Here is a 22,414-nt window from a genome sequence, read left to right on the forward strand (position 1 = left end):
CGAAGCGCTTGCTTGAGGTGATCAACACTTTGGCATTTTTTAGTGCCAACCTTGCTTTCCAAAATACTCCAGACAGATAAATCTAACGGATTGGTATCCGGAGATTTCGGTGGCCATTGTGCGCTGGAATTGAATTAAGGAACCTCATTTTGTAACCATTCTTGGGTAGCGGGTGCTGAGTGCGATGGTGCTAAGTCCTGTCATGGAATGTCCAAGGTCTGCGGCCAAAATGTTTGCGTGCCCAAGGCTTTAATACACCCTCCAGAATATTTTCGCGATAATATTCGGGATTTATTCTGATGCCACGGAGAGCGAGCGGCCTACACCATCACCATGGCCGGCGCCTTTGTTTTGGTGGCCAACCGAAGGTGCACATTTTTTTGTTTCTTTACAAACTGCTGGACAACGAATGTATTCTCATCGGAGAAAACCAAATTCGGCAGTTCACCACTTTCGGCGATGGGAAGCAATACTTTAGCTCTTTTGAGTCTATTTTCTTTCTGTTGCGGTGTAAGTTCTTGCATTTTTTGGGATTTCAATGGCTTTAACCCAGCTCATTTTTCAATATTTGCCGAATGCAATATTGCGCTTTGTTCAGTTCACGAGCCATATTTCGGCGACGCGGGTTTTGACCAAGTCTCTTCTTTACTTTTCGAACCATTTCTGCTGATTTTGCTGTTTTCTTCCGTCCATTTCCTTGACGTCGGGCTACGCTACAAGTATCACGGTAACGAGCGATGGTACGAGACACAAAAGATTTATACACATTTAAATGCAGGAGTGCTCTAACGATAGTCTTGTTGTTTTCCAGCCATTCCAGAATTCCATCACGAAAAACTTTTTTCTGGAAAATCCTCACCAAAATGCTTTTTTATGCTTGTAAACAATGTAATGAGCTGTCACTGGAATAATTTTAACAGCTGTCGGACGAGTGGCTTAGAAATAATAGCAGTCTGAAGTTGGTTGCAGTTTTTTTATTTCACCCTGTATATGGGAGCTATAGCTATATCTGAACAGATTTTCCCCAAATTTGATGTACTTGCTTCTAGGCTCAATTCGGTGGGATGTGCCAAAATTCAGGTCATTTGGAGTGATATTGGCCATTGATCGGTTGATTGATTGATCGATTGAAGAAATATGGAAGTTATATCTAAATGTGATCCGATTATCACCATCCCTCTGTACATGTATTCTTGTGAACAAAATGCAGGTCAAATTTATTATCCGATTGAGATGAAATTTTCCATGCAATATTTGTTGTCCCAAGGACGAATCCTATTGAAGTTAGTGAGAATCCGTTTAAATTTAGATATAGCTCCCACATGTATCTTCAACGGATTTCTGCACCAAATGGCCAATATAAGTCCAAATGACCTGAATATTGGCAAATCTGACATAATTCAGTCTAGAAGCAAGTCCATCAAAGCTATAGCTCCCATATATATGTTTTATCTGATTTGGGGTTTAAGTCCCTCACATTCGTAATATGCATTCGACAAAAATGATATTTGGTACCAGATATCAGATGCAGCCCAGAAATACCTCTGCCAAATGTTATCAAGATCGGTTCAGATTAAGATATAGTTCCCATACATATATTCAACCGATTTTGGGTTATTTGTGCACCAAATGGCCAATATCCATCCAAATTACCTGAATTTTGGCACATCCGAACGAATTCAGTCTAAAAGCAAGTACATCAAATTTGAAGAAAACCGGTTCAGATATAGCTTTAGTATATATCCTTCATTCGATTTGGGGTTTAAGTCCCTCATTCTATAGCAATGTTATTTGGTATAAAATATTAAAATGTAGGGTGTCATACAGTCGGTCCCGACCGACTTTTCCTTACTGGTTATCTTTCACGGATTTCACGCTCTCCTTGGGAAATTAAGATTAGAATAATGTTAATTTGTTTCAAATTGTTTGCATTTTACGACATATAATGAGCTCATAATCATCACTACCAAAAAGCAGATTCTCCCTCTTTATCTGCAAAAAATTGCCACCATATAACCACATTTTTGATGGCTTTAGAGTATTTCAATGATTTTTCATCGTGCAAGAAATAATTGGGTGTTACTCTCATAATTGTCTTTGTTTTTAATAATTTGTTTGTCACAATTGTGATTTGAACCATTAACCTTCTGGTGCACAATGTGTCAAAACAATGCATAGCAAAATAAGTAGGAAAAGAAATGAAGAAGCACATCATCAGCACGTGTTTTATACATTGTATGATCGGCCATCGATCTGAGAGTAGACTTCCAAAGAAAATGACCTTATATTGCATCAGTCGGTTTTCTATTATCAGGTACTTTATTAAAAAAAAAAAAAAAAAAAACAAGTAAAAAAAATCTGAAAAATCTTGGAAAAAATTTGGCAATTTTCAAAAAAAAAAAATAAAATCTGTGAAAAATTTTGTTGAAATCTTAAAAATACCATCAAAATAGCGAATATCGGGAGGTACCGTTATATTGAGGCTATTCGAAGACGTGGGTCTGCACAGACGATTTTCTGTTATAGACTGTAGTACCCATTACGAACTCCAAATACCAAATTTGAAACAATTGCCGTGAAAAATGTCGCTAAAATCATCAAAATACCGAATATCGGGAGGTACCGTTATATGGGGGCTATACGAAGACGTGGACCTGAATAGACAATCTCCTGTCATAGGCTGTACTATCCATTACGAACTTTAAATGCCAAATTTGAAACAATTCCGGTAAATAATAATCGCCAAAATACCGAAAAAAGGAGGTACCATTATATGGAGGTTATAGCAAAACGTGGACCAACATGGCCCATTTTCATTGCCAAAGTCCTGCAAACATAATACACATTTGAGTAAAATGTTATCAACCTACTTCCTTTCGTTCGGAAGCTAGAGTGATTTCCACAGACGGATAGAGGGACATCGCCAAATCGGAGGGTATAAAAACGAACAAAAAACCTAAGAGGTATTTACAGGTCAATCTTTAAGACGAGCCAAGTTTCTATAAACGAGCTCTCAGGGAGTTTTCATAGACGAGAAGGTAATCTCTATAGATGAACTCCGAAGGCATGGAGTCTTTATATACGACCTGCGATGAAGGGAGCTGCACAGTCAGAAATTCTCTATAAACGAGCTCTCAATAGATAAGTCTTAAATCAAGAAGTCTCTATAGACGAGCTGTGAATGCAGGGAGTCGTATAGTCGAGCGGTGAATGCAGAGAGTCTCTATAGACGAGCTAAAGGCAGTGGGTCTCTATAGAACAGCTGTAAAGGCATAGAGTCTCCATAGACGAGGCTGAAGGCAGGGTGTCTCAATAGGCGAGTCTGAAGGAAAGTAGTTTCTGTAGCAAGCTGTGAGGCAGGGAATCTCTATAGATGAGCTGTGAAGGCAGAGAGTCTCTATAGACGAGCTGTGAAGGCAGAGAGTCTCTATAGACGAGCTCTGAAGGCAGAAAGTCTCTATAGACGAGCTGTGAAGGCCGGGAGTCTTTATAGACAATCTGTGAATGCAGAAAGTCTCTATAGATGAGCTGTGAAGGAAGGGAGTCTCTATTGACGAGCTGATGGCAGAGAGTCTCCATAGACGACTTTGAATGCAGGGGGTCTTTATAGACGATTCTAAAGGAATGGAGTCTCTATAGACGAGTTCGGGGGTAGGGAGTCTCTATAGACGCGTCTGAAGGCCGGGAGTCTTTATAGACAATCTGTGAATGCAGGGAATCTCCATAGGCAAGCTGTGAAGGCAGGAATAGATGAACTAACGGGCTGAACACACAAGAAGTCTCTATAGACAAGCTGTAAAGGTAGGGAGGTTCTATAGACGTGATGCGAAGGCAGGGAGTCTCTATAGAAGAGCTGTGAAGGCATGGAATATCTATAAACGATTTGTGAACGCAGGGAGTCTCTATAGACGACTCTGAAGGCAGGGAGTCCCTATAGACAAGCTATGAAGGCAGGGAATCTCTATAGACGAGCTGTGAAGTCTGGGAGTCTTTATAGACGATCTAAAGGCATGGAGTCTTTATGGAAGAGTTTGAAGGCAGGAAGTCCTGTATAGACGAGCCGATGGAATTTTTCTTGGCCGAATATAAGGTTTACAATTATTCTAAAGAGATCTACATAATAAATAAAATTGACTGCAAACAAGAATAATTTCAGATTTTTGATCATCTTGTCCTCCGTTATGTTGCAGATGGAAAATAACATTTATAGTTTTTAAATTAATTATTTTTTATTACAACTTCTTTTTTCGTATCAAAAATATTTTATATAATTTTTTATAACTAATATCACGTTGGCAAAATCGGCAACATAGCGAAATTTTATAAATTCGTTGATCTAGTTAAAATCTACCCTCATAATTAAAATATTTTAAATTATCCCATAGCAAATATATATTCATACATAATTATTCTAAAAATAAAATATAATTATATACTAAGGAATCCTATGGGAAATAAAACGTCTGTTTTAATTAAATTGATCCTGACTTGGACATATTTGATGTCTCATATGTTTCAATAGGCCACATTATGTCCCACAACTAAGCAAGTGCCTTCCATGGCATAACATCTGACAGCTGCTGACAAGGCTACTATTTCCCATAGGATATTAAGTTAAAACAACCCCAATAGCTACTTAAAACTACATTCTTTGTACATCTCCTGTGCTTAAGAAGTTATTCAAATCCCAGCTGAGGCAGCCATCACAAAATTTATTAAAAGGAAATAAATTCAAAATTGGCCAGCCACTTCAATATCACACACCCACCCATCAGTATTTATAGGTGGTGAAATTTAAATATTTCACCAACATATGATTGATGTATTGAAAGATGCGATTTGTGGCACCGTTCGATGCGGACAAACGATGTTTGATTAGCACAAAAGCCAGCGAGGTACAGACGATGTAATAGATTACCAAAAAGAATATCGAGGACCAATAGTTAAGATTGACATAGCCCAAGATTTCACGCAAGAATTTGGCATTTTTGAATAGGCACAGGACCTCCGTCGGTGGGCAAATGGTGTCCGCACGATTATAGCCATACAATGTTTCCACCAAGGCTTCCATGCTGTGGCGCAAATAACTGAAGTTCATAATGAAACGCATAAACGGTGAAATATCACGGCCATAACCAATGCCATAACAGGAGAGCAGGATCAGCGGCACAGCCATTACGGGGCCCATGAACATGGCATTCTGGAAGGGAGGGAAATATATATTTTTTAATATTTCAATTTCTTCTCATTTCTTTGCTTTTTTACTTACCACCAAACTCAGCCTCGAAGATACCAACATACCCACACTATCCGATATCTGGGCCGTTAGTATGGCCACCAGAAAGAGCATGGCAAAACGAAATAATTCTAAAGGCTGATTTGACATCAAATAGACCATGGTTAAGTAAATGACGGCCAACAGGAACATATAGGGAAAGCGAGAAGTGATCATGGCCAGATAATAGGAACTCAGATTGTACCATTGATTGAAATATTCCCGCTTCAAGAGCTTCATTTCCGTGGGAACTAAAAAAAATATCAAAAATTTAAATAAATTACAAACTCAAAATCCCTCGCCTCCCTCCATCTCTCCACTTACATTGGGCCAACACCGGCATCAGAGGCAAATACAGGTACGCTATCACAATGGTAAAGGCAAATCCAAAATTAAACAACGCCTTACTGGCATCATTGCCCACACCCACATAGATACCGCCCACAATCAGCCCCAGAATGATATTCATGTAAAATCTTAATTTAATATAGGATTTATCACGCCACATTTTCGTCACCATATGATGCAGGAGTATACGATATTGCAGCCACCAGGAACAGTGAGACTGCAGAGCCTTTTTATCAATTTCCATTTCAAATTGTTCCAATTCATTGAGTGACGATGCACCCGATGATGCTCCCGATGTGGTGTTGGATGTTGTCGGCGATATTGATTTCATTTCCGAATAGCGGCTGTTCGGCATCCAACGATAAACATTGCCATTATCGATGGCATTCACCATCTGCTTGTGATAGTCACCGTACTCGCGACATGCCACCTCAATAACTGGAAAGATAAAGAAGATGGGAAAAGAACATTAAAAAAATTATGAAAAATTAAATTCTGCACTTAAATGATTAGCAGAGAGTACCATCTGAAGTACAACAAATGGTACCCCGGATTCTCTAATGGCAAAAGAAAGAGTCTCGAAAGACGAGCGAAAGAGTCTCTGTAGATGAGCGAGATAGTCTCTTTAGATGACCGAGAGAGATAGAGTCTCTATAGATGAGCTGAAGGCAGGGAGTCTCTGTAGACGAGCTCTAAGCTCTCTGCCTACACAGCTCGTCTTTAGAGTCGGCAGGGAGACTGTGTAGCTGTGTAGGCAGAGAGTCTCTAAAAAGCTGAAGGCTGGGAGAGCTAAGACAGGCTGTGAAAGCAGAGAGACTCTATAGACCAGCCGAAGGCAGGGATTCTATATAGAAGAGCTATGAAGGCAGAAAATCTCTATAGACGAGCTGTGAAGGGAGTCGCTATTGACGAGCTGTAAAAGGGAGTCTCTATTGACGAGCTGTTAAGGCAGGGAGGCTCTATGAAGAACTGTGAAGGAAGGGAGTCCTCAATAGACAAGCTGGAGGCAGAGAGTTGTGAAGGCAGAGAGCCTCTGTAGACAACCTGTGACGGCATGGAGTCTCTATAAACGAGTTAAACAAGGAGTCCTCTATAGGTGAGCTGAAGACGAGCTGTGAAGTCAGAGAGTCTCTGTAGACGAGCTGTGGAAGCAGGGAGTCTCTATATACGAGCTGTGAATGCAGGGAGTCTCTATAGACGATTTGAAGCAGGTAGTCCCCTATAGACGAGCCGAAGGAGAGAGTCTTTATAAACGAGCTGTGAAGGTAGGAAGTCTCCATAGGGCAAATTTATAAAAGAAGAGCAAGGCTAATTTATGACGAACTGGGGGTGAATTTTTGATGAGCATGTGGCAAATTACTAAAAGAAGAGAAGGTCCAATTGATGAGGAAAAGGCGGCGATTCTTTTTTTTATGAGTATGAGGACATCTTCACTGACGAGGCCAATTGTTTAGTTTTTGTCAGTCATCTTGGTTCTATGTGACATGTCTAGATCATTCGTTATTTTAAATTTGTTTGTGACATAAGGGTTAAGAGTTAAAGTGAAATTTGCTTCACACATATAAAGCATACTTTTAGGATTTCTGTAAAATCAAATGTGAACTCTACATATAAGATGAGAGATTCAATATACAATGAAACCGTCACATACTGCCCGAATTTTGCTCTGCGGTATTTTGGCAAATTCTCGGTGAAGAGTTTGCTTGAAGTGATCGACACTTTGGTATTTTTTTTATTGCCAACCTTGCTTTCCAAAATACTCCAGACACAATAGTCCAACCGATTGGTATCCTGTGATTTTGGTAGCCGTTGTGCGCTGGAAGGAACATCATTTTGTAACCATTCTTGGGTGGTGCGTTCTGAGTGCTGTTGGTATGCCCAAGTCTGCGGCCAAAATGTTTGCGTGCCCAAGGCTTTAATACACCCTCCAGAATATGTTCGCGATAATATTCGGCATTTATTCTGATGCCACGGTCGATTAATACGAGCGAAAAGTGACCATCAGCTGTTAGGGCGGCCAACGGCCGCCGGCTGCGCTTTAGTTCTGTTGGCCAACCGTAGGTCCACATTTTCAGCTGACCTCTTTGGCGTTTAAACACGATCATTTTGTTTGTTTACAAACTGCTCATCGGAAAAACCTTTACCCCGAGCTCATTTTTCAATATTTGCCGAATGGAATATTGCAATATGTTAAGCTCACGAGTCATTTTTCGGCCATTGTGATACGGGTTTCGATCACAAGTCGTTTCTTTACTTTTCGAACTATTTTTGCTGATGTTGCTGTTTTTTTCCGTCCACTTCCTTGACGTCGGGCTACGCTACCAGTATCACGGTAACGAGCGATGGTACGAGATGGTACAAAAGATTCACATTTGCTCTAACGTGCTCTAACGATAGCCACTTGTGGTTTTCTAGCCAAATATATATATTATAAATAGCAGCAGTATGAAGTTTGTTGCAGTTTTTACATCTCACCCTCTAGCCATATGACTTAGGGTAAAAAAATCTTGTGTGTACCTGAACATTTTGGCATTTTTTTAATTGATTGGAATATATTGTCAGGCCCTCACATAATCAAAAGAATTTTTCATCGAATTTTTAGAAAGCCTACCGAGCTATTAGTCCTTTAAATCTATGACTGAAAATCAACGATAACAGCTGTTTATAATATTCGTATTCCTTATAGCACTCATGGCCTTTGAATAACATTCCTTAGAAATCCATATTTATAGTCCTTGGAAAAATAATCTTTGAAAAAACCCAAGTAGAGGGCTCTTAAGGTCCTTGAAAAATATATTCTTAAAAACCCACACTTATAGCTCTTATGGTCTTCGACAAAATATTCATCTACGGCTATAGTTCTACTAAAAGAATATTCTAAGAAAAACTCAACGTTCATTGACGAAATATTGGTCCGCGACAAAATATTCTCAAAAAAATATAGGTTTTTAGCTCTTGTGGTTCTTAAAAAAATTCAAGTTTATAGCTCTTATGGTTCTTGAAAAAAATTTTCTTAAAATATCCTCATCCATAGCCCTTGTGGTTTTAAAAAAAAAATATTTGTAAAGCATCCACTTTTATAGCTCTTACGGTCGCCAGTCGACAAACACGCCACCAAATTATTTGTGGTTTTCTCCAATCGCAACATATTCAATATTTCTTAAAGAAATATTCTTAAATGTTCCTTTAAGGCTCTTATGGTCCTTGAATTAATACTGTAAAAAAGTCCAAGTTTATTCCTCTTGTAGTCCTTGACAAAAAAGTTTTAAAAGCCTTGAAAGTTTTTTTTTGTGTTCCTTGAAACAAACTTTCTTAAAAAATCCACTTGTAATCCTTGAAAAAAATATCCTTAAAAATCACATTAAAGACTCTCATGGTCCTTGAGAAAAAAATATTCTTAAAATTCCACAACTACACCCGAAAAAAAATTCTAAAAAATAATAGAATTTCGAAACCCCTTGAGCCCTAGTCTAGACATGCTATTCAAAATCTTTCTTAAAAATCCAACATTTATATCTTCTGTAATCCTTGAAAAAAAAAAATATCCTTAAAAAATCAGATTTAAGGCTCCCATGGTCCTTGAGAAACAGTATTCTTAAAATTCCACCCAAAAAAATTATAAAAAAAAATAATAGAATTTCGAAACCCCTTTGAGCCCTTGTCTACGAGCAGACACGCTATTCAACTAGTCACATAGGTAGCAATAAAACATTTAATAAAATGACCATTTAATATTTTAATTACCGGTCGGCCACACTTCGTTAGTGACCCACTAACTGAGAACAGCATTTAACGGAGCACCATAATTATATAGTCTCTCAAAAACACAAATAAATTCAATTTATCATGCAAAGTAAAAAAACACAACACCTTAATTTGACAACTTAAGTAGCTATTAAATTTAAATTAATCTGTATTTACGTTAGCAATTTTTATATACTTACAAAAATCAGCTGGATTATAGGTTATGGGACATGATAGTCCAATTTCCTTTAGATACGGCACAATGTTGCCCACACTGCCCTGATAAACGCATTGACCCTCAGCCAAGACATAAACCTTGTCGAACATTTGAAAGAGTTTGGCAGGCGGTGTGTGAATCGAACATATTATTGTACGTCCCGAATGGGCTAGGCGGCGTAGCAGCGACACACACTGGGAACTGGAGAGATCATCTAAACCTCTGCAAAGACACACAAATTATTAAAAATTCATTTCAATAATCTCCAAAACGAAACTTACGTTGTTGGCTCATCGAGAAACAGCACCGGCGGATTATTCACCAACTCCATGGCAACACACAGGCGTTTTCGTTCACCACCCGACAAACGTGCCGCCACAGTATTCGCCGTCTTCTCCAATCGCAACATATTCAAAATTTCCTCGATAATTTCCAATTTTTGCTGCCGATTGAATTCACTGCCCAATTTCAAGTTGGCCGCCAACATCATAGCTTCCATAACAGTGAAATATGGATCCACAATATCATTTTGCATGATGTATCGCGACATTTTGCGAAAGAGTCGCGGATCGCGGGGATTGCGATTGATGTTGATGTAACCTGAATAGTTGGAGATTCTGAAAACAATATTGAAAACCATGAATGTTGAAGAGATTTTTTTTTTGGAAATGTCAAATGGTGTTACCCAAATCCTGCTAATAAATTAAGTAACGTTGTTTTACCGGCTCCAGAAGGACCCATAATGGCTGTTAGTTCGTGGGACTTAAATTCACCGCTGATATTCTTTAGAATTTTCTTTTTACCTGTGAAACATAAATTATATACATTAAAATTGTAAAGTTCATCCGGGCCGAACTTCAAATACCCAACACCATAGAAAAATATTGAAAAATGTTGTTAAAATAAAAAAATTGATTATCGGGAGGTACCATTATATGCGCGTTGTAGAAAAACTTAAACCTATATACAATGTTCTTCCCCCCTAGCTAAAACTTATTGAGAACTACAAATATAAAATTTTACACAAATCCGTTACAAAATGCGGCTTAAATTTTGAAAATACTGAAAATCGGGAGGTAGGTCATTTCTATCCTTGCAGAAAATTTCGATTAAGGTCCACTGATTGGTATAGCCTCCCACACAACGGCTATACCAATTAGAGGACCTCAATCGAAATTTTTTGCAAGGTGAGAACTGACATAACCAAAACCCCAATTGAAAAGTTTCAGCTAATTTGGTTGGAAACAGTGGCAACAGAAACTTTAAAAAATACCGAAAATCTGAAGGAACCGTAATATGGGGGCTATACCTTAATTTGGACCAATTAGCTCATTTTCAATACCATTCAGCCTACATATATAGGGTGAAATGAAAAAACCGCAAACAACTTCAGACTGCTGTCATTTCTTAGCCACTTCCAGTGACAGGCTCATTATATTGTTTACAAGCGTACTTTTTGGTGCATTTTGGTGAAAATTTTCCAGAAAAAAAAGTTATTCGTAATGGAATTCAAGCGTGATAGTGTGATTTCTTTATATTTGGCTGGAAAACCACAAGTGGCTATCGTTAGAGCACTCCAGCTTTTAAATGTGAATAAATCTTTTGTGTCTTGTACCATCGCTCGTTACCGTGATACTGATAGCGTAGCCCGACGCCAAGGAAGTGGATGGAAGAAAACATCAACATCAGTGGAAATGGTTCGAAAAATAATGAAGCGACTTTATCGAAACCCGCGTCGCAGTGGCCGAAAAATGGCTCGTGAGCTGAACATATCACAATATTCCATTGGGCAAATATTGAAAAATGAGCTCGGGTAAAGCCATTGAAATTCAAAAAAGAACAAGAACTTACACCGCAACAGAAAGAAAATAAACTCAAAAGAGCTAAGGGGTTGTTTCGCTTCGCCGAAAGTGGGATGAGAAAACATTCGTTGTCCAGCAGTTTGTAAACAAAGAAAATGATCGTGTTTACTTGCCGAAGAGGTCAGCTGTAAATGTGCACCTTCGGTTGGCCACCAGAACTCAAGCGCCGGCCATGGTGAATGAGTGGCCCGCCATAACAGTCGATGGTCGATCTCCACTCGTATTAATCGACAGAATTAATCAGAATAAATGCCGAATATTATCGCGAAAATATTCTGGAGGGTGTATTAAAGCCTTGGGCACACAAACATTTTGGCCGCAGACCTTGGACATTCCAACAGGACTCAGCAACATCGCATTCAGCACGCACCACCCAAGAATGTTTACCAAATGAAGTTCCTCGCTTTATTTGCAGCGCACAATGGCCACCAAGATCTCCGGATACCAATCCGTTGGACAATAGTCCAACAATTGGAGTATTTTGGAAAGCAAGGTTGGCACTAAAAAATATCAAAGTGTCGATCACTTCAAGCAATCGCTTCGCCGGGAATGGGCCAAAATACCGCAGAGCAATCTAAATTTATTCTAAAATTTGATGCTATTTCCGAAATTGTTTGCTTTCATTCAATGTTGCTGTTGCAGAAAATTGTCTCTATGGTATGGCCCCATATAACCGACACACCAAATTTTTAGCATTTTAAAGTCAACAAATGAATTTTCCATTTCCGATTTTCCTGGCATTTCCACTTTAAAATGGAACTCACTCGAGTATGGAATCCAGATACTTTTATTTTCAAAGGATTCCATTACTTCATGGTGGATTGGTGATTATCGGTCCAAATTTAGATATATGTAGCTCACATATATATCCTCGACCGATTTAAATTTTATTGGGCGCCATATGTGTAAAATAAGCCCAAATAGAATGGATTTCCGCACATACCACCGAATTTAACCTAGAATGATGTATTTCAAATTTGGTGAAAATCGGTTCAGATATAGCCGTAGGTTCCACAAATGCAGCTCAGATATACCTCTGCGAAATATTGTCCGTTTTGATATGACGATTTTATGTTTATTGTGCACCGCATGGGTAATATCAGCTCATATTATATTAATATTGGCAAATTTGACAGAAATTAGCAAGGGTCACATTTGCGAAAATTTTGGTGAAAATAGGTTCAGATTAAGGTTCATTACGATAAATTCCGAATTTAACTAGCAAAGACACAAAAAAGGCTAACAAAATGCATTATTTAATCGTAATTAATAACTGTTCCAAAGATTGTAGGAGTACAGACACCCATTAACTCGCACCACAATATTATGTGTCAGGACAAGTTTACAACCAACTGTGCCTTCCAGGATAATTCTGCCGGTACAATATGGGTACCTACGAATGATAATGAAGTGTACTTTCCATTGGCATTAGGATAAGTATACAAAGTTTCGGGCCAATTCCGATGTATCAGGATAGTTCCATTGGTCAATATGCCTTCTAGGACAATTCTACCGGGACGAAGTATACGAAGTTCAGGCCAATTCCGAGGTATATGTTCATTTCGGGAGATATCCTTGGATCAGGATAATTCCATTGGCCAATATGCCTTCCAGGACAATTCTCCCGGCACAATATTGTTATCAACGGAAAGCTTATGAAGCGTACTATCCATTGGCATTTTGAAAAGTTTACAAAGTTCCGGCCAATTCCGATGTATATGGTAATTTCTGGAGATATCCTTTGGATCAGGATAATTCCATTGGTCAATATGCCTTCTAGGACAATTCTGCCGGGACAAAATGGGTACCTACCGAAAGCTTATGAAGTGTACTATCTTAGAGACATTATTCACCGGAGTTGTTTCGAATTTCATATTTTAAGTTCGGAATCGGTACTACAGTCTATGACAGAAAATTACTTATCCAGCACCACGTCTTCGTATAGCCCACATATAAAGGTTTTATTTGAACGTTATTTTTCGAAAAATTTTTTCTTTTTTTAAAAAATTTCAATTTTTTTCCGCATGGTGGCGAACCGGCCGAACTTACTGCATTTTTACTTGTTAACTCTACTTCCATAATTTTTTCAATTTTTCTTTCAGTTTAGAATAAAATTAATTTTGTCCCACAGTGTTATTAAATTCCACACTTTTAACTGACACATAACCAAAACGTCGGATTTCTCATTTTCCCATCATGTAAATTATACCCTTAATGAATGGTATAATGAGTTTATTCCCATCCAACTTAAAACAGTTTTCAATTTTCCCAACAATTCTGAGAAAAATAATTTCCATTCATTTTTCTTCAAAACCCAAAAAAGAAAACTTAAAAATCTACTCACCCTGATTAGCATCTGAGACACTGTAACTCAAATCACGAAACTCCAAATTGACCGCTGGCCATCGTGGCAGATATTTCAGACCATTGCGGTTGCTGCATGTCGAAATCCCATCGTCCGATGTTACAGGCAGATCCACACTGATGGCATTGATGTCGGTGCTGTAATTCAACGAGGTGCCACTGTGCGACTTGTAACTATCGTCCATTGAGTAAGTGCAGCCAATGTCTGTGGAGTCCATTGTTATGGGGGGTTTTGGTGGTGTCTGGGTTGCAGTAAAAATACGTCGTCTTCTAGGTTGCCAGCTGAATGTTGTAAGTGAACAAGTTGTGTTGAGACGGAACAGCGTGTGCGCTCTTGGCCGGCCTGCTGTGGCCAATGGTTGCAAGTTTAGTGTCGACTAAATTAAAAAATTGCGGTAGTTGATCGTCGTTGCTGTCTATTTTCTAGCATCAAATTTCAAAAATGATGAGAAATTATCTAAAATGAGACAGACAATAACAACAATCAGAATTAATTATAACTAGACGTTGTTGTGAAAATTATTGATTGATGGCTAAATAGATGCTGCTGGGATCTCTAAATGTAATGTTGAATAATGAAGTGTTAATTTCAATCGAGAATACAGTTTCAATTCAATTCAATTCAAATTTTTTTTATTCCCTACACCACATAGTGGTAAGGGTATCATGTCTTTGTGCATTTGTTTGTAACATGGAGAAGGAAGCCGTAGTTACTTTTGAGGATCTTCACAGAATCACTTTCTGAGTCGACTTATGCATGTCAGGCCCCTCCGTCTGTCCATGTATTTTTATGAACAAAATGCAGGTCGCATTTCTTATCCGATTGAGGTAAAATTTTCAAACCATATTTATTGGTCCAAGAATGAACCCTGGTAAAATTGGTGAGAATCGAAGAATGAAATGACAATTATCAGTCCAAATGACCCGAATTTTGGCACATCAGACCGAATTCAGTCTAGAAGCAAGTACATCAAATTTGGTGAAAATCAGTTTAGATATAGCTATAGCTCACATATTTATGTTTCATCCGATTTTCCACACATGGTTCCAAATATCAGATAGAACACAGAAATACCTCTGCCAAATGGTATCAAGATCGGTTCAGTTTAAAAGCAAGTATATCAAATTTGGTGAAAATCGGTTCAAATATAGCTTTAGCTCCCATATATATGTTTCATCCGATTTGGGAATTAACGTCCCTCATAATATGCACTTCACAAGAATGATATTTAGTACCAGTTATTAAATTCAGCTAGAAATACCTCTGCCAACATCGGTTCAGATTTGGATATAGCTCCCATATATATGTTTCATTCGATTTGGTCTTTAAGTCCGTCACATTCGTAATATGAACTCCACAAGAATGATATTTGGTTCCAGATTTCAGATAGAGCCCAGAAATACCTCTGCCAAACTGTATTAAGATCGGTGCAGATCTGGATATAGCTTCCATATAAATCTTCTACTGATTTGGGGTTAATAGTCCCCTAAATGGCCTATATCAGTCCAAATTACCGTAATTTTGGTACATCCGACCAAATTCAGCCTAGAAGCAAGTAAATCGGTTAAGATATAGCTATAGCTCCCATATATACGTTTCATCCGATTTGGGGTGTTAAGTTCTTCACATGCGTAATATGGACTCCACAAAAATGATCTGTGGTACCACATATGAGATACAAACCAGAAATACCTCTGCCAAATTTTATCAAGATCAGTTCAGATTTGAATATAGCTTCCAATATCAGTCCAAATGACCTGAATTTAGGCACATCCCACCGAATTCAGTCTCGAAGCAAGTAGATCAAATTTGGAAAAATCGGTTCAGATATAGATATAGCTCCCATATAGTCTAGAAGCAAATGCTTCAAATGTTGGTGAAAATCTGTTCAGTTATTCTTTAGAGCTCGAAAATACCTTTGCCAAATTTTATCGAGCTCGACTAAGATTTAGATATAGTTCCCATGTATATCCCTATTCCGATTTCGGGTTTATTGTGTAAATAATGGGTAATATAAGCCTATCCCTATTCCGATTTCGGGTTTATTGTGTAAATAATGGGTAATATAAGCCTAGTGAATTTCTGGACGTAGGTTTAAATTTTTTGGAGCTCGGCTTCGATATACATTTTTATGCCCGACACCATAGAATGGAGGGTATATTAAGTTTGTCATTCCGTTTGTAACACCTCGAAATATATATTTTAGACCGCACAATATATATTCTTGAGCTGCATAAAATTCTATGTCGATTTAGCGATGTCCGCCCATCTGTCCGTCTGTGGCTTCTAGCTTCCGAATGAAATGAAGTAGGTTGATAAAATTTAACTCAAATGTATATTAAATCTGCAGGACTTTTTGTATCGAAAATATGCCATGTAGGTCCAGGTCTTCGTATTGCCCCCATTTATCGGTCCTCCCTATATTTGGTATTTTGATGATTTTGGCTACATTATTCACCGGAATTGTTTCAGATTTGCTATTTGAAGTTTGTAATGGATGCCACAACCTACGACAGAAAATTGTTTGTGCAGATCGACGTCTTCGTATAGCACCCATATAACAATACCTCCCGATATTCGGTATTTGGATGATTTTGGCTGCATTATTCACCGGAATGGTTTCAAATTCCGCATTTGTTCTTCGTAATGACTACTACAACTTGTGGCAGAAAATTGCCTATGCAGGTCCAGGTATTCGTATAGCCCCCATATAAAGTAAGCTCCCTATATTCGGTATTTTGATTATTTTAGTGACATTATTTGCCAGAATTTTTTTCAGATTTCGTATTTGAAGTTCCTTATGGGTACTACATTGTATGACAGAAATTTGTCTATGCAGGTATAAGTCTTCGTATAACCCCCATTTATCGGATCCTCCCTTTATTCGGTACTTTTATGTTTTAGCGACGTTATTCACCAGGACTGTTTCAAATTTCCTATTTGAAGTCCCTAATGAGTACTAAAATCTATGACAAAAAAATTGTCAATGCTTGTACAGGTCCTCTCCATATTCGGTATTTCGATGGTTTTCCGACATTATTCACCGGAATCGTTTATTCGGTATTTTCAATATTTTAGAGTGTTTTATTTATTTTTTTAATACCCAAATTTGTTCCAAATAGTGGAGAGTATTCACAGTTCAGCCCGGTCGAACTTACTGTTATTTTACTTTACTTTTTTTTTTTTTTTTGAAAAAAGTGGTTAAAAAATTAAAATTTTTAGAATGTTATCTAGGAAATTTGGTAATGAGAAGTAAAGTTAAGCAATTTATATTTGATGGCGCCCAAGGTAAAAAAATTCATAAAATTGGATGAAAGTTTCAAATTGCAGCAGTTCCATATAAGGAATTATTTCCTGGAAAATGTCTCTAAAGGATATATATAAGGATATATTCTTAACTAATTGTCACCAATTTCAATGAGGTTTATTCTAGAGGCATCACGATGAACTGTATAAAAAATGCGTCCTGCATACGAATAACAAAAGATCCATTAAAAATTAAACTACTATGGAAATAATCATTTCTCCGTACACACATGTTATCGCTCCAAATGGACGAAATGAAAAAATGAAGAATAGGGGTTCAACAAAAAAATTTTTTTTTGGAACACCCTAATGTACATGTAAAATATGCATTCCTGTAGATTTTAATACCAAATGGAAACATTTTGAAAAATATGGGTTTCTTACAAAAAACAAAATATGATTTTTGGAACGCCCTAATGTACATCTAAAATATGCATTCCGCAGAAATTTACAGTCGGGTATTCAATTTTTTTCTATTTCTTATTTTTTAATTTTTTTTACATACAATATAATTAATACATATTGGTTCTCTCTTGTTTGCAAGTCAAATTAGTGAATAATTGTCTATGATTCCCATTGATTTGCTGTAAGATATTGCTAATTCCTTCTTATCTGAAATCATCGACAAATAATAAAAAATTTAATGGACACATTAAAATTATTTAGAAATAAAACTGAATTAATTACAATTTTATTGATATTTCTAATTTATGGACATTACTAATCAGGGTTTCAATAGAAACATTAGTTCTAACATATTTAAATTGAAAAAGGGTAGTTTATAAAACAGCAGAGGAACGTTAGAAGTTCAGGTGTAACAAATTTTTAATGTGCTTTCCAGTGAGCAGAATTTACACTGTGATACAAATCAAACAGTCGGGCGGGCCCTGCTCACTGGAAAGCACATTAAAAATTTGTTACACCATACCAATTATGAACCAAATAACATTGACGTATAGTACCTGATATGCTTAATATTAACAAATATTTATTGAAGCAATAAGATATACCGGACGTGTTTTGGTTGAATATGAAAAAAATCTATTCAATTTGTGCTGATATATACATATATGGTGAGCAATAACTGTAAAATCGGACAATGATGTATATCGAACCTACATAAAAATCTGAACCTATTTCGATAAAATTTGGCAGAGGTATTTTCGAGCAGTATCTGATACCCGCTATCAAATATTATTGCTGTGGAGTGCTTATTACGCATGTGAGCATATATACGGGCGCTATAGCTACCGGTTTTCATCAAATTTGATGTACTTGCTTCTAGACTGAATTCGGTTGGATGTGCCAAAATTCAGGTCATTTGAACTTATATTGACCATTTGGTACGGAATTAACCCGAAATCGGTTGTGGATACATATGAGAGCTATATCTAAATTTGAACTGATTCTCACCAATTTCGATGTGGCTTTTTCATCTCAATCGGATAATAAATGAGACCTGCATTTTGTTCACAAAAATACATGGACAGACGGACGGGCGAACGGACAGACATGCATAAATCAACTCGGAAAGTGATTCTATGAAGATCCTCAAAAGTAACTATGGGTCTACCTCGCTTCTTTTTCCATATTACAAACAAATGCACAAAGACATAATACCCTTACCACTATACGATGTAGGGTATAAATACACACTTCTTCTAATGTGCCAATTCTGGTTTGTGGGTGCCGGCAGATGATGAATATGATTTTTTTTATGGTTTTTATGGGTAGAGAAAATCAGTTTTTTTTTTGGATTTTTTGAAAGGTAACACTCGACCCTTTGAAAGAAAACAAAATAATAATAGAAATCCGTTGTTAAAATAGAAGTTATGCACGTTTAAAGAAACTCGGATTTTCTCTATATTTACCGTTATAAAATCAATTTTCGAAACATCTTTTCAAGGGCCTTCAAAACACATTTTTAGAAACATAGGGACTATCCTTTCAATGTCATCTTTTTAGTTAAATAAGAGCTCATAACGTAACCTTCACCCTAAAAAAAGCAAACATTTCAGATCAAAACATTATCAGCATTAAAATTGGGGAGGCTATGAAAGGCTTGGCCAATATTGACCACTTCCTAGCGTACCTAAGTCTGATATATATATTTCCAGGTAAATTTAGCCTATACCGACTTCTTTACATGAGATACGTGAACATTATCAGCATTAAAATTGGGGAGGCTATGAAAGGCTTGGCCAATATTGACCACTTCCTAGCGTACCTAAGTCTGATATATATATTTCCAGGTAAATTTAGCCTATACCGACTTCTTTACATGAGATACGTGATCATTTTGGAAAATTTTCAAATAAATGTATCAGATACAGTATTCCACTTCATCTAATACAGATAAAAATATTGCGATATGCAAAATTTTAAGAAAATCTGACACTTATTTACATTTCTAGTTAAAAATGAAGAAGGAGCGGACCAAAACTCTATCAGATGTCTGGTTAACAGAAATACGCGAAGTTTGATGAAAATTGCTGACTTGTTTCGCATGTTATGAGTGATATTATCTTTTAAAAAAATGAGGCTTTGTGGAAAATGCACCAGTAGGAGTGAATAGTTACATTCCATCTTTACACCAGATCTTGTGTTAGTGGAAATATTGAAATATTAGAATTAATCGGATGTGTTTTTCGTATTGTATAAGAGCTTGGATAATTCCAAAATTTAACCCGTTGTGGAGAAGGTACCAGAAAAAGTGGTCCTATAAATTCCATCATCACACAAGATATTTTTTAGTTGAAATATTTGGATGTGTGAAATTTGAAGAGAATAGGATGCTTAATTTGCATTTTATGAGAGATTTGGTTATTCAACATTTTGACCCTTTGTGGGGGAGGTACTTGGTGGAATGAGCCGATTTTGTACATTTTCGCATCTGAAAAATATTAGGATTTGCAAATTTTGCACAAAAGTATATGATCCTTTTTGGTTCTATGGGGTAAATTATTTTCTTTGAAAATTTTGACCTTTTGTGGGGGAGTTACCAGAAGGAATGGACCTATATTGCCCATCTTAAAGCTCGATCTAAGTTCGACATTAATTTTACGATGTAAAAAGTTTGGACCAAATCGGATACTCCCTTCAAGAGTTATCGTGCACACCAGCCAGCCAGATAGATAGACAAACGGACGGACATCGCTGAATCGACTCTAAATGTGCTGAAACGGATTTGATCCAAAGGCACTTTTTGACGTATGAAATCATATATACCACCTCTAGTCATGCGATTTAGGGTATAATAAAGAATAATAAATCTTTTATTTCCTGTAATACAGTGTTAAATTTTTATTATCTGAATACCATCAACAAGTAATAAACATGATAGTAAACTTATTAAAATTATTTAGAAATACATTTACGTTAATTAGAATTTAATTGGTATTTCTAACGAGAATATTGTGAGTGAGAATATTTTAAATTTATGTGTATTGCTAATTATTTGTATGAAACAAAAGCCTGTACAAATTTGAATTCGAAATATATGCAGTAAAAAAAAAAAAAACAACAGAAAAACGCGAAAAGTTCAGCTGAAACCAATCGATAATGCCCTTTCCAGGGAACAAACACGATTATAGCTCCCCTGGCCATTGTTACATCTTACTAACTACCAAAAAATCTTAAAAATCTGCTATTTCTTAGAATTTATATTCTTTAAAGGTTCATTTTTTTAGATAATCTTGGCGATGAAAAAAGTATTCCTTGTAATTATATTTTTTGTTAAATCCGAAATTATAACTCTGGTGATTCTTCAATTACTAGAGTGTAGAACCTCATTTTACTTTTGCAATTCATACTTTGATTTCTGCTAATGAATAAATTATATTAACTCTTTCAATTATTTTTCACAACTATCTTTCGTAGAATGTGGTTCTATAAATAAGTTTGCAAGTAACTCAGAATTTGTTCCTTCTATCCAATGAGTCATTTGAAATGGTCAGAATTCGTTGAGTCACTTTTAGAATATAGCTCATCATAATCGCTGTTGTAATGACGTGTAAATGTGAATTGCAACGAAATGTTCGGACAAAGGTTAGTTTTTTTATTATTTTTATTATTACTAATAAAGAATTTTAATTAATAAAGGGGAGACAGTAGAGAAATTAATAGCCGACTTTGAACCCCATCTACGTGAGTCAACCAAAGTAATGCATAAATGACAATTATTTTCAAAAATGGTTAAAATTGCATTGATGGGGTAAAATGGTCCAAAAATGAAAAATAAAATGTTTGAAAAAATGGAGCCTACCAATTTTAATGGTTATCGGATAATATTTACAAAGTGAAATGGACCATAACTTTTGTATGAAAAATACAAACATTTCTATTGAACCTCAAATATTTTAAATCCCGATAAAATCACAAATACACGTTACGGTCACTTCTGACCATTACCTTAATGATAATAGCCAAGATATAGGATGTATATATGGAAATTTGTACAATCTATATGTATAAAATATAAGAATGATATATAAGTCTAGAATAGCTGGACCTGACCTCTGAGTAACTAAAAGTATAATATAGAAAGAGTTGTATAAAAATATTCCAATAAAAAAGTGAATCTGTCCGTTTCTAAGATAGGCTAAAATTTTGCACAGATCGAGCTATATCGGTCCACGATATCATACAGCCCCATATAACGATACCCCCGATATTCGATATTTTGATAATTGGAGATGATTAAAAAAATTGTCTGAAATTTACACAAGGAGTCCCCTCTGAGTACTTAGCCCCCTGAAAGAGTATTGTCTATATAAGACCATACCCGCCATATTCGGTATTTTAAACATATTTATTTTAGGAACATTATTGACCGAAATTGTTACAAATTTCGTATTTAGAGTTCCATATGTGTACTACAGTCTATGACAGAAAATTGTCTATGCAGGTCCCCGTTTTAGTATAGCACCCATATAAAAGTACCCCATATATTCGGTATTTTCATGATTTTAGCTACATAATTCACCGGAATTGTTTTAAAATTTGTATTTGCACTTCGTAATGGGCACTACAGCCTATGACAGAAAATTGCCTATGCAGGTCCCCATCCCAAAAAAGGTGACTTCCTATATTCGGTATTTTTTAAGATTTTAACAGGGTGGTCAGGGTATTATGTCTTGGTGCATTTGTTTGTAACGTGCAAAAAGAAACGAGATAAACCCATAGTTCCTTTTGATGAACTGCATAGAATCACATTCCGAGTCAGCTTATGTATGTCCGTCCGTCTTTCCGTCCGTCCATGTATTTTTATACTCATAGTACAGGTCGCATTTATTGCC

The 22,414-nt window shown here is 36.6% G+C and overlaps 1 protein-coding gene across 3 annotated transcripts in view; it reads right to left on the reverse strand.

Moving 5' to 3' along the window:
- Positions 1 to 4,443: 4,443 nt before the first annotated feature.
- LOC101897724 (ATP-binding cassette subfamily G member 4) overlaps positions 4,444 to 22,414 on the reverse strand; it is a 51,837-nt gene continuing 33,866 nt past the window's right edge. For 2 of the 3 annotated variants that reach the window (XM_059124573.1, XM_005176167.4), the window contains exons 2-8: positions 13,791 to 14,267; positions 10,270 to 10,387; positions 9,866 to 10,201; positions 9,568 to 9,806; positions 5,600 to 6,061; positions 5,270 to 5,526; positions 4,444 to 5,200 (exon numbers count right to left, since the gene is read on the reverse strand). In XM_059124573.1, coding sequence (XP_058980556.1) covers positions 4,772 to 5,200; positions 5,270 to 5,526; positions 5,600 to 6,061; positions 9,568 to 9,806; positions 9,866 to 10,201; positions 10,270 to 10,387; positions 13,791 to 14,028 — 2,079 coding nt within the window. In that variant the 5' untranslated portion in view covers positions 14,029 to 14,267 and the 3' untranslated portion in view covers positions 4,444 to 4,771. Of the gene's footprint in view, positions 5,201 to 5,269; positions 5,527 to 5,599; positions 6,062 to 9,567; positions 9,807 to 9,865; positions 10,388 to 13,790; positions 14,268 to 22,414 lie in introns of those variants that run through there. The other variant, XM_059124574.1, reaches the window with a different exon arrangement.

This window comes from Musca domestica, unplaced genomic scaffold (assembly GCF_030504385.1).
Source record: "Musca domestica strain aabys unplaced genomic scaffold, Musca_domestica.polishedcontigs.V.1.1 3, whole genome shotgun sequence".
Taxonomy (NCBI): Eukaryota; Metazoa; Arthropoda; class Insecta; order Diptera; family Muscidae; genus Musca; species Musca domestica.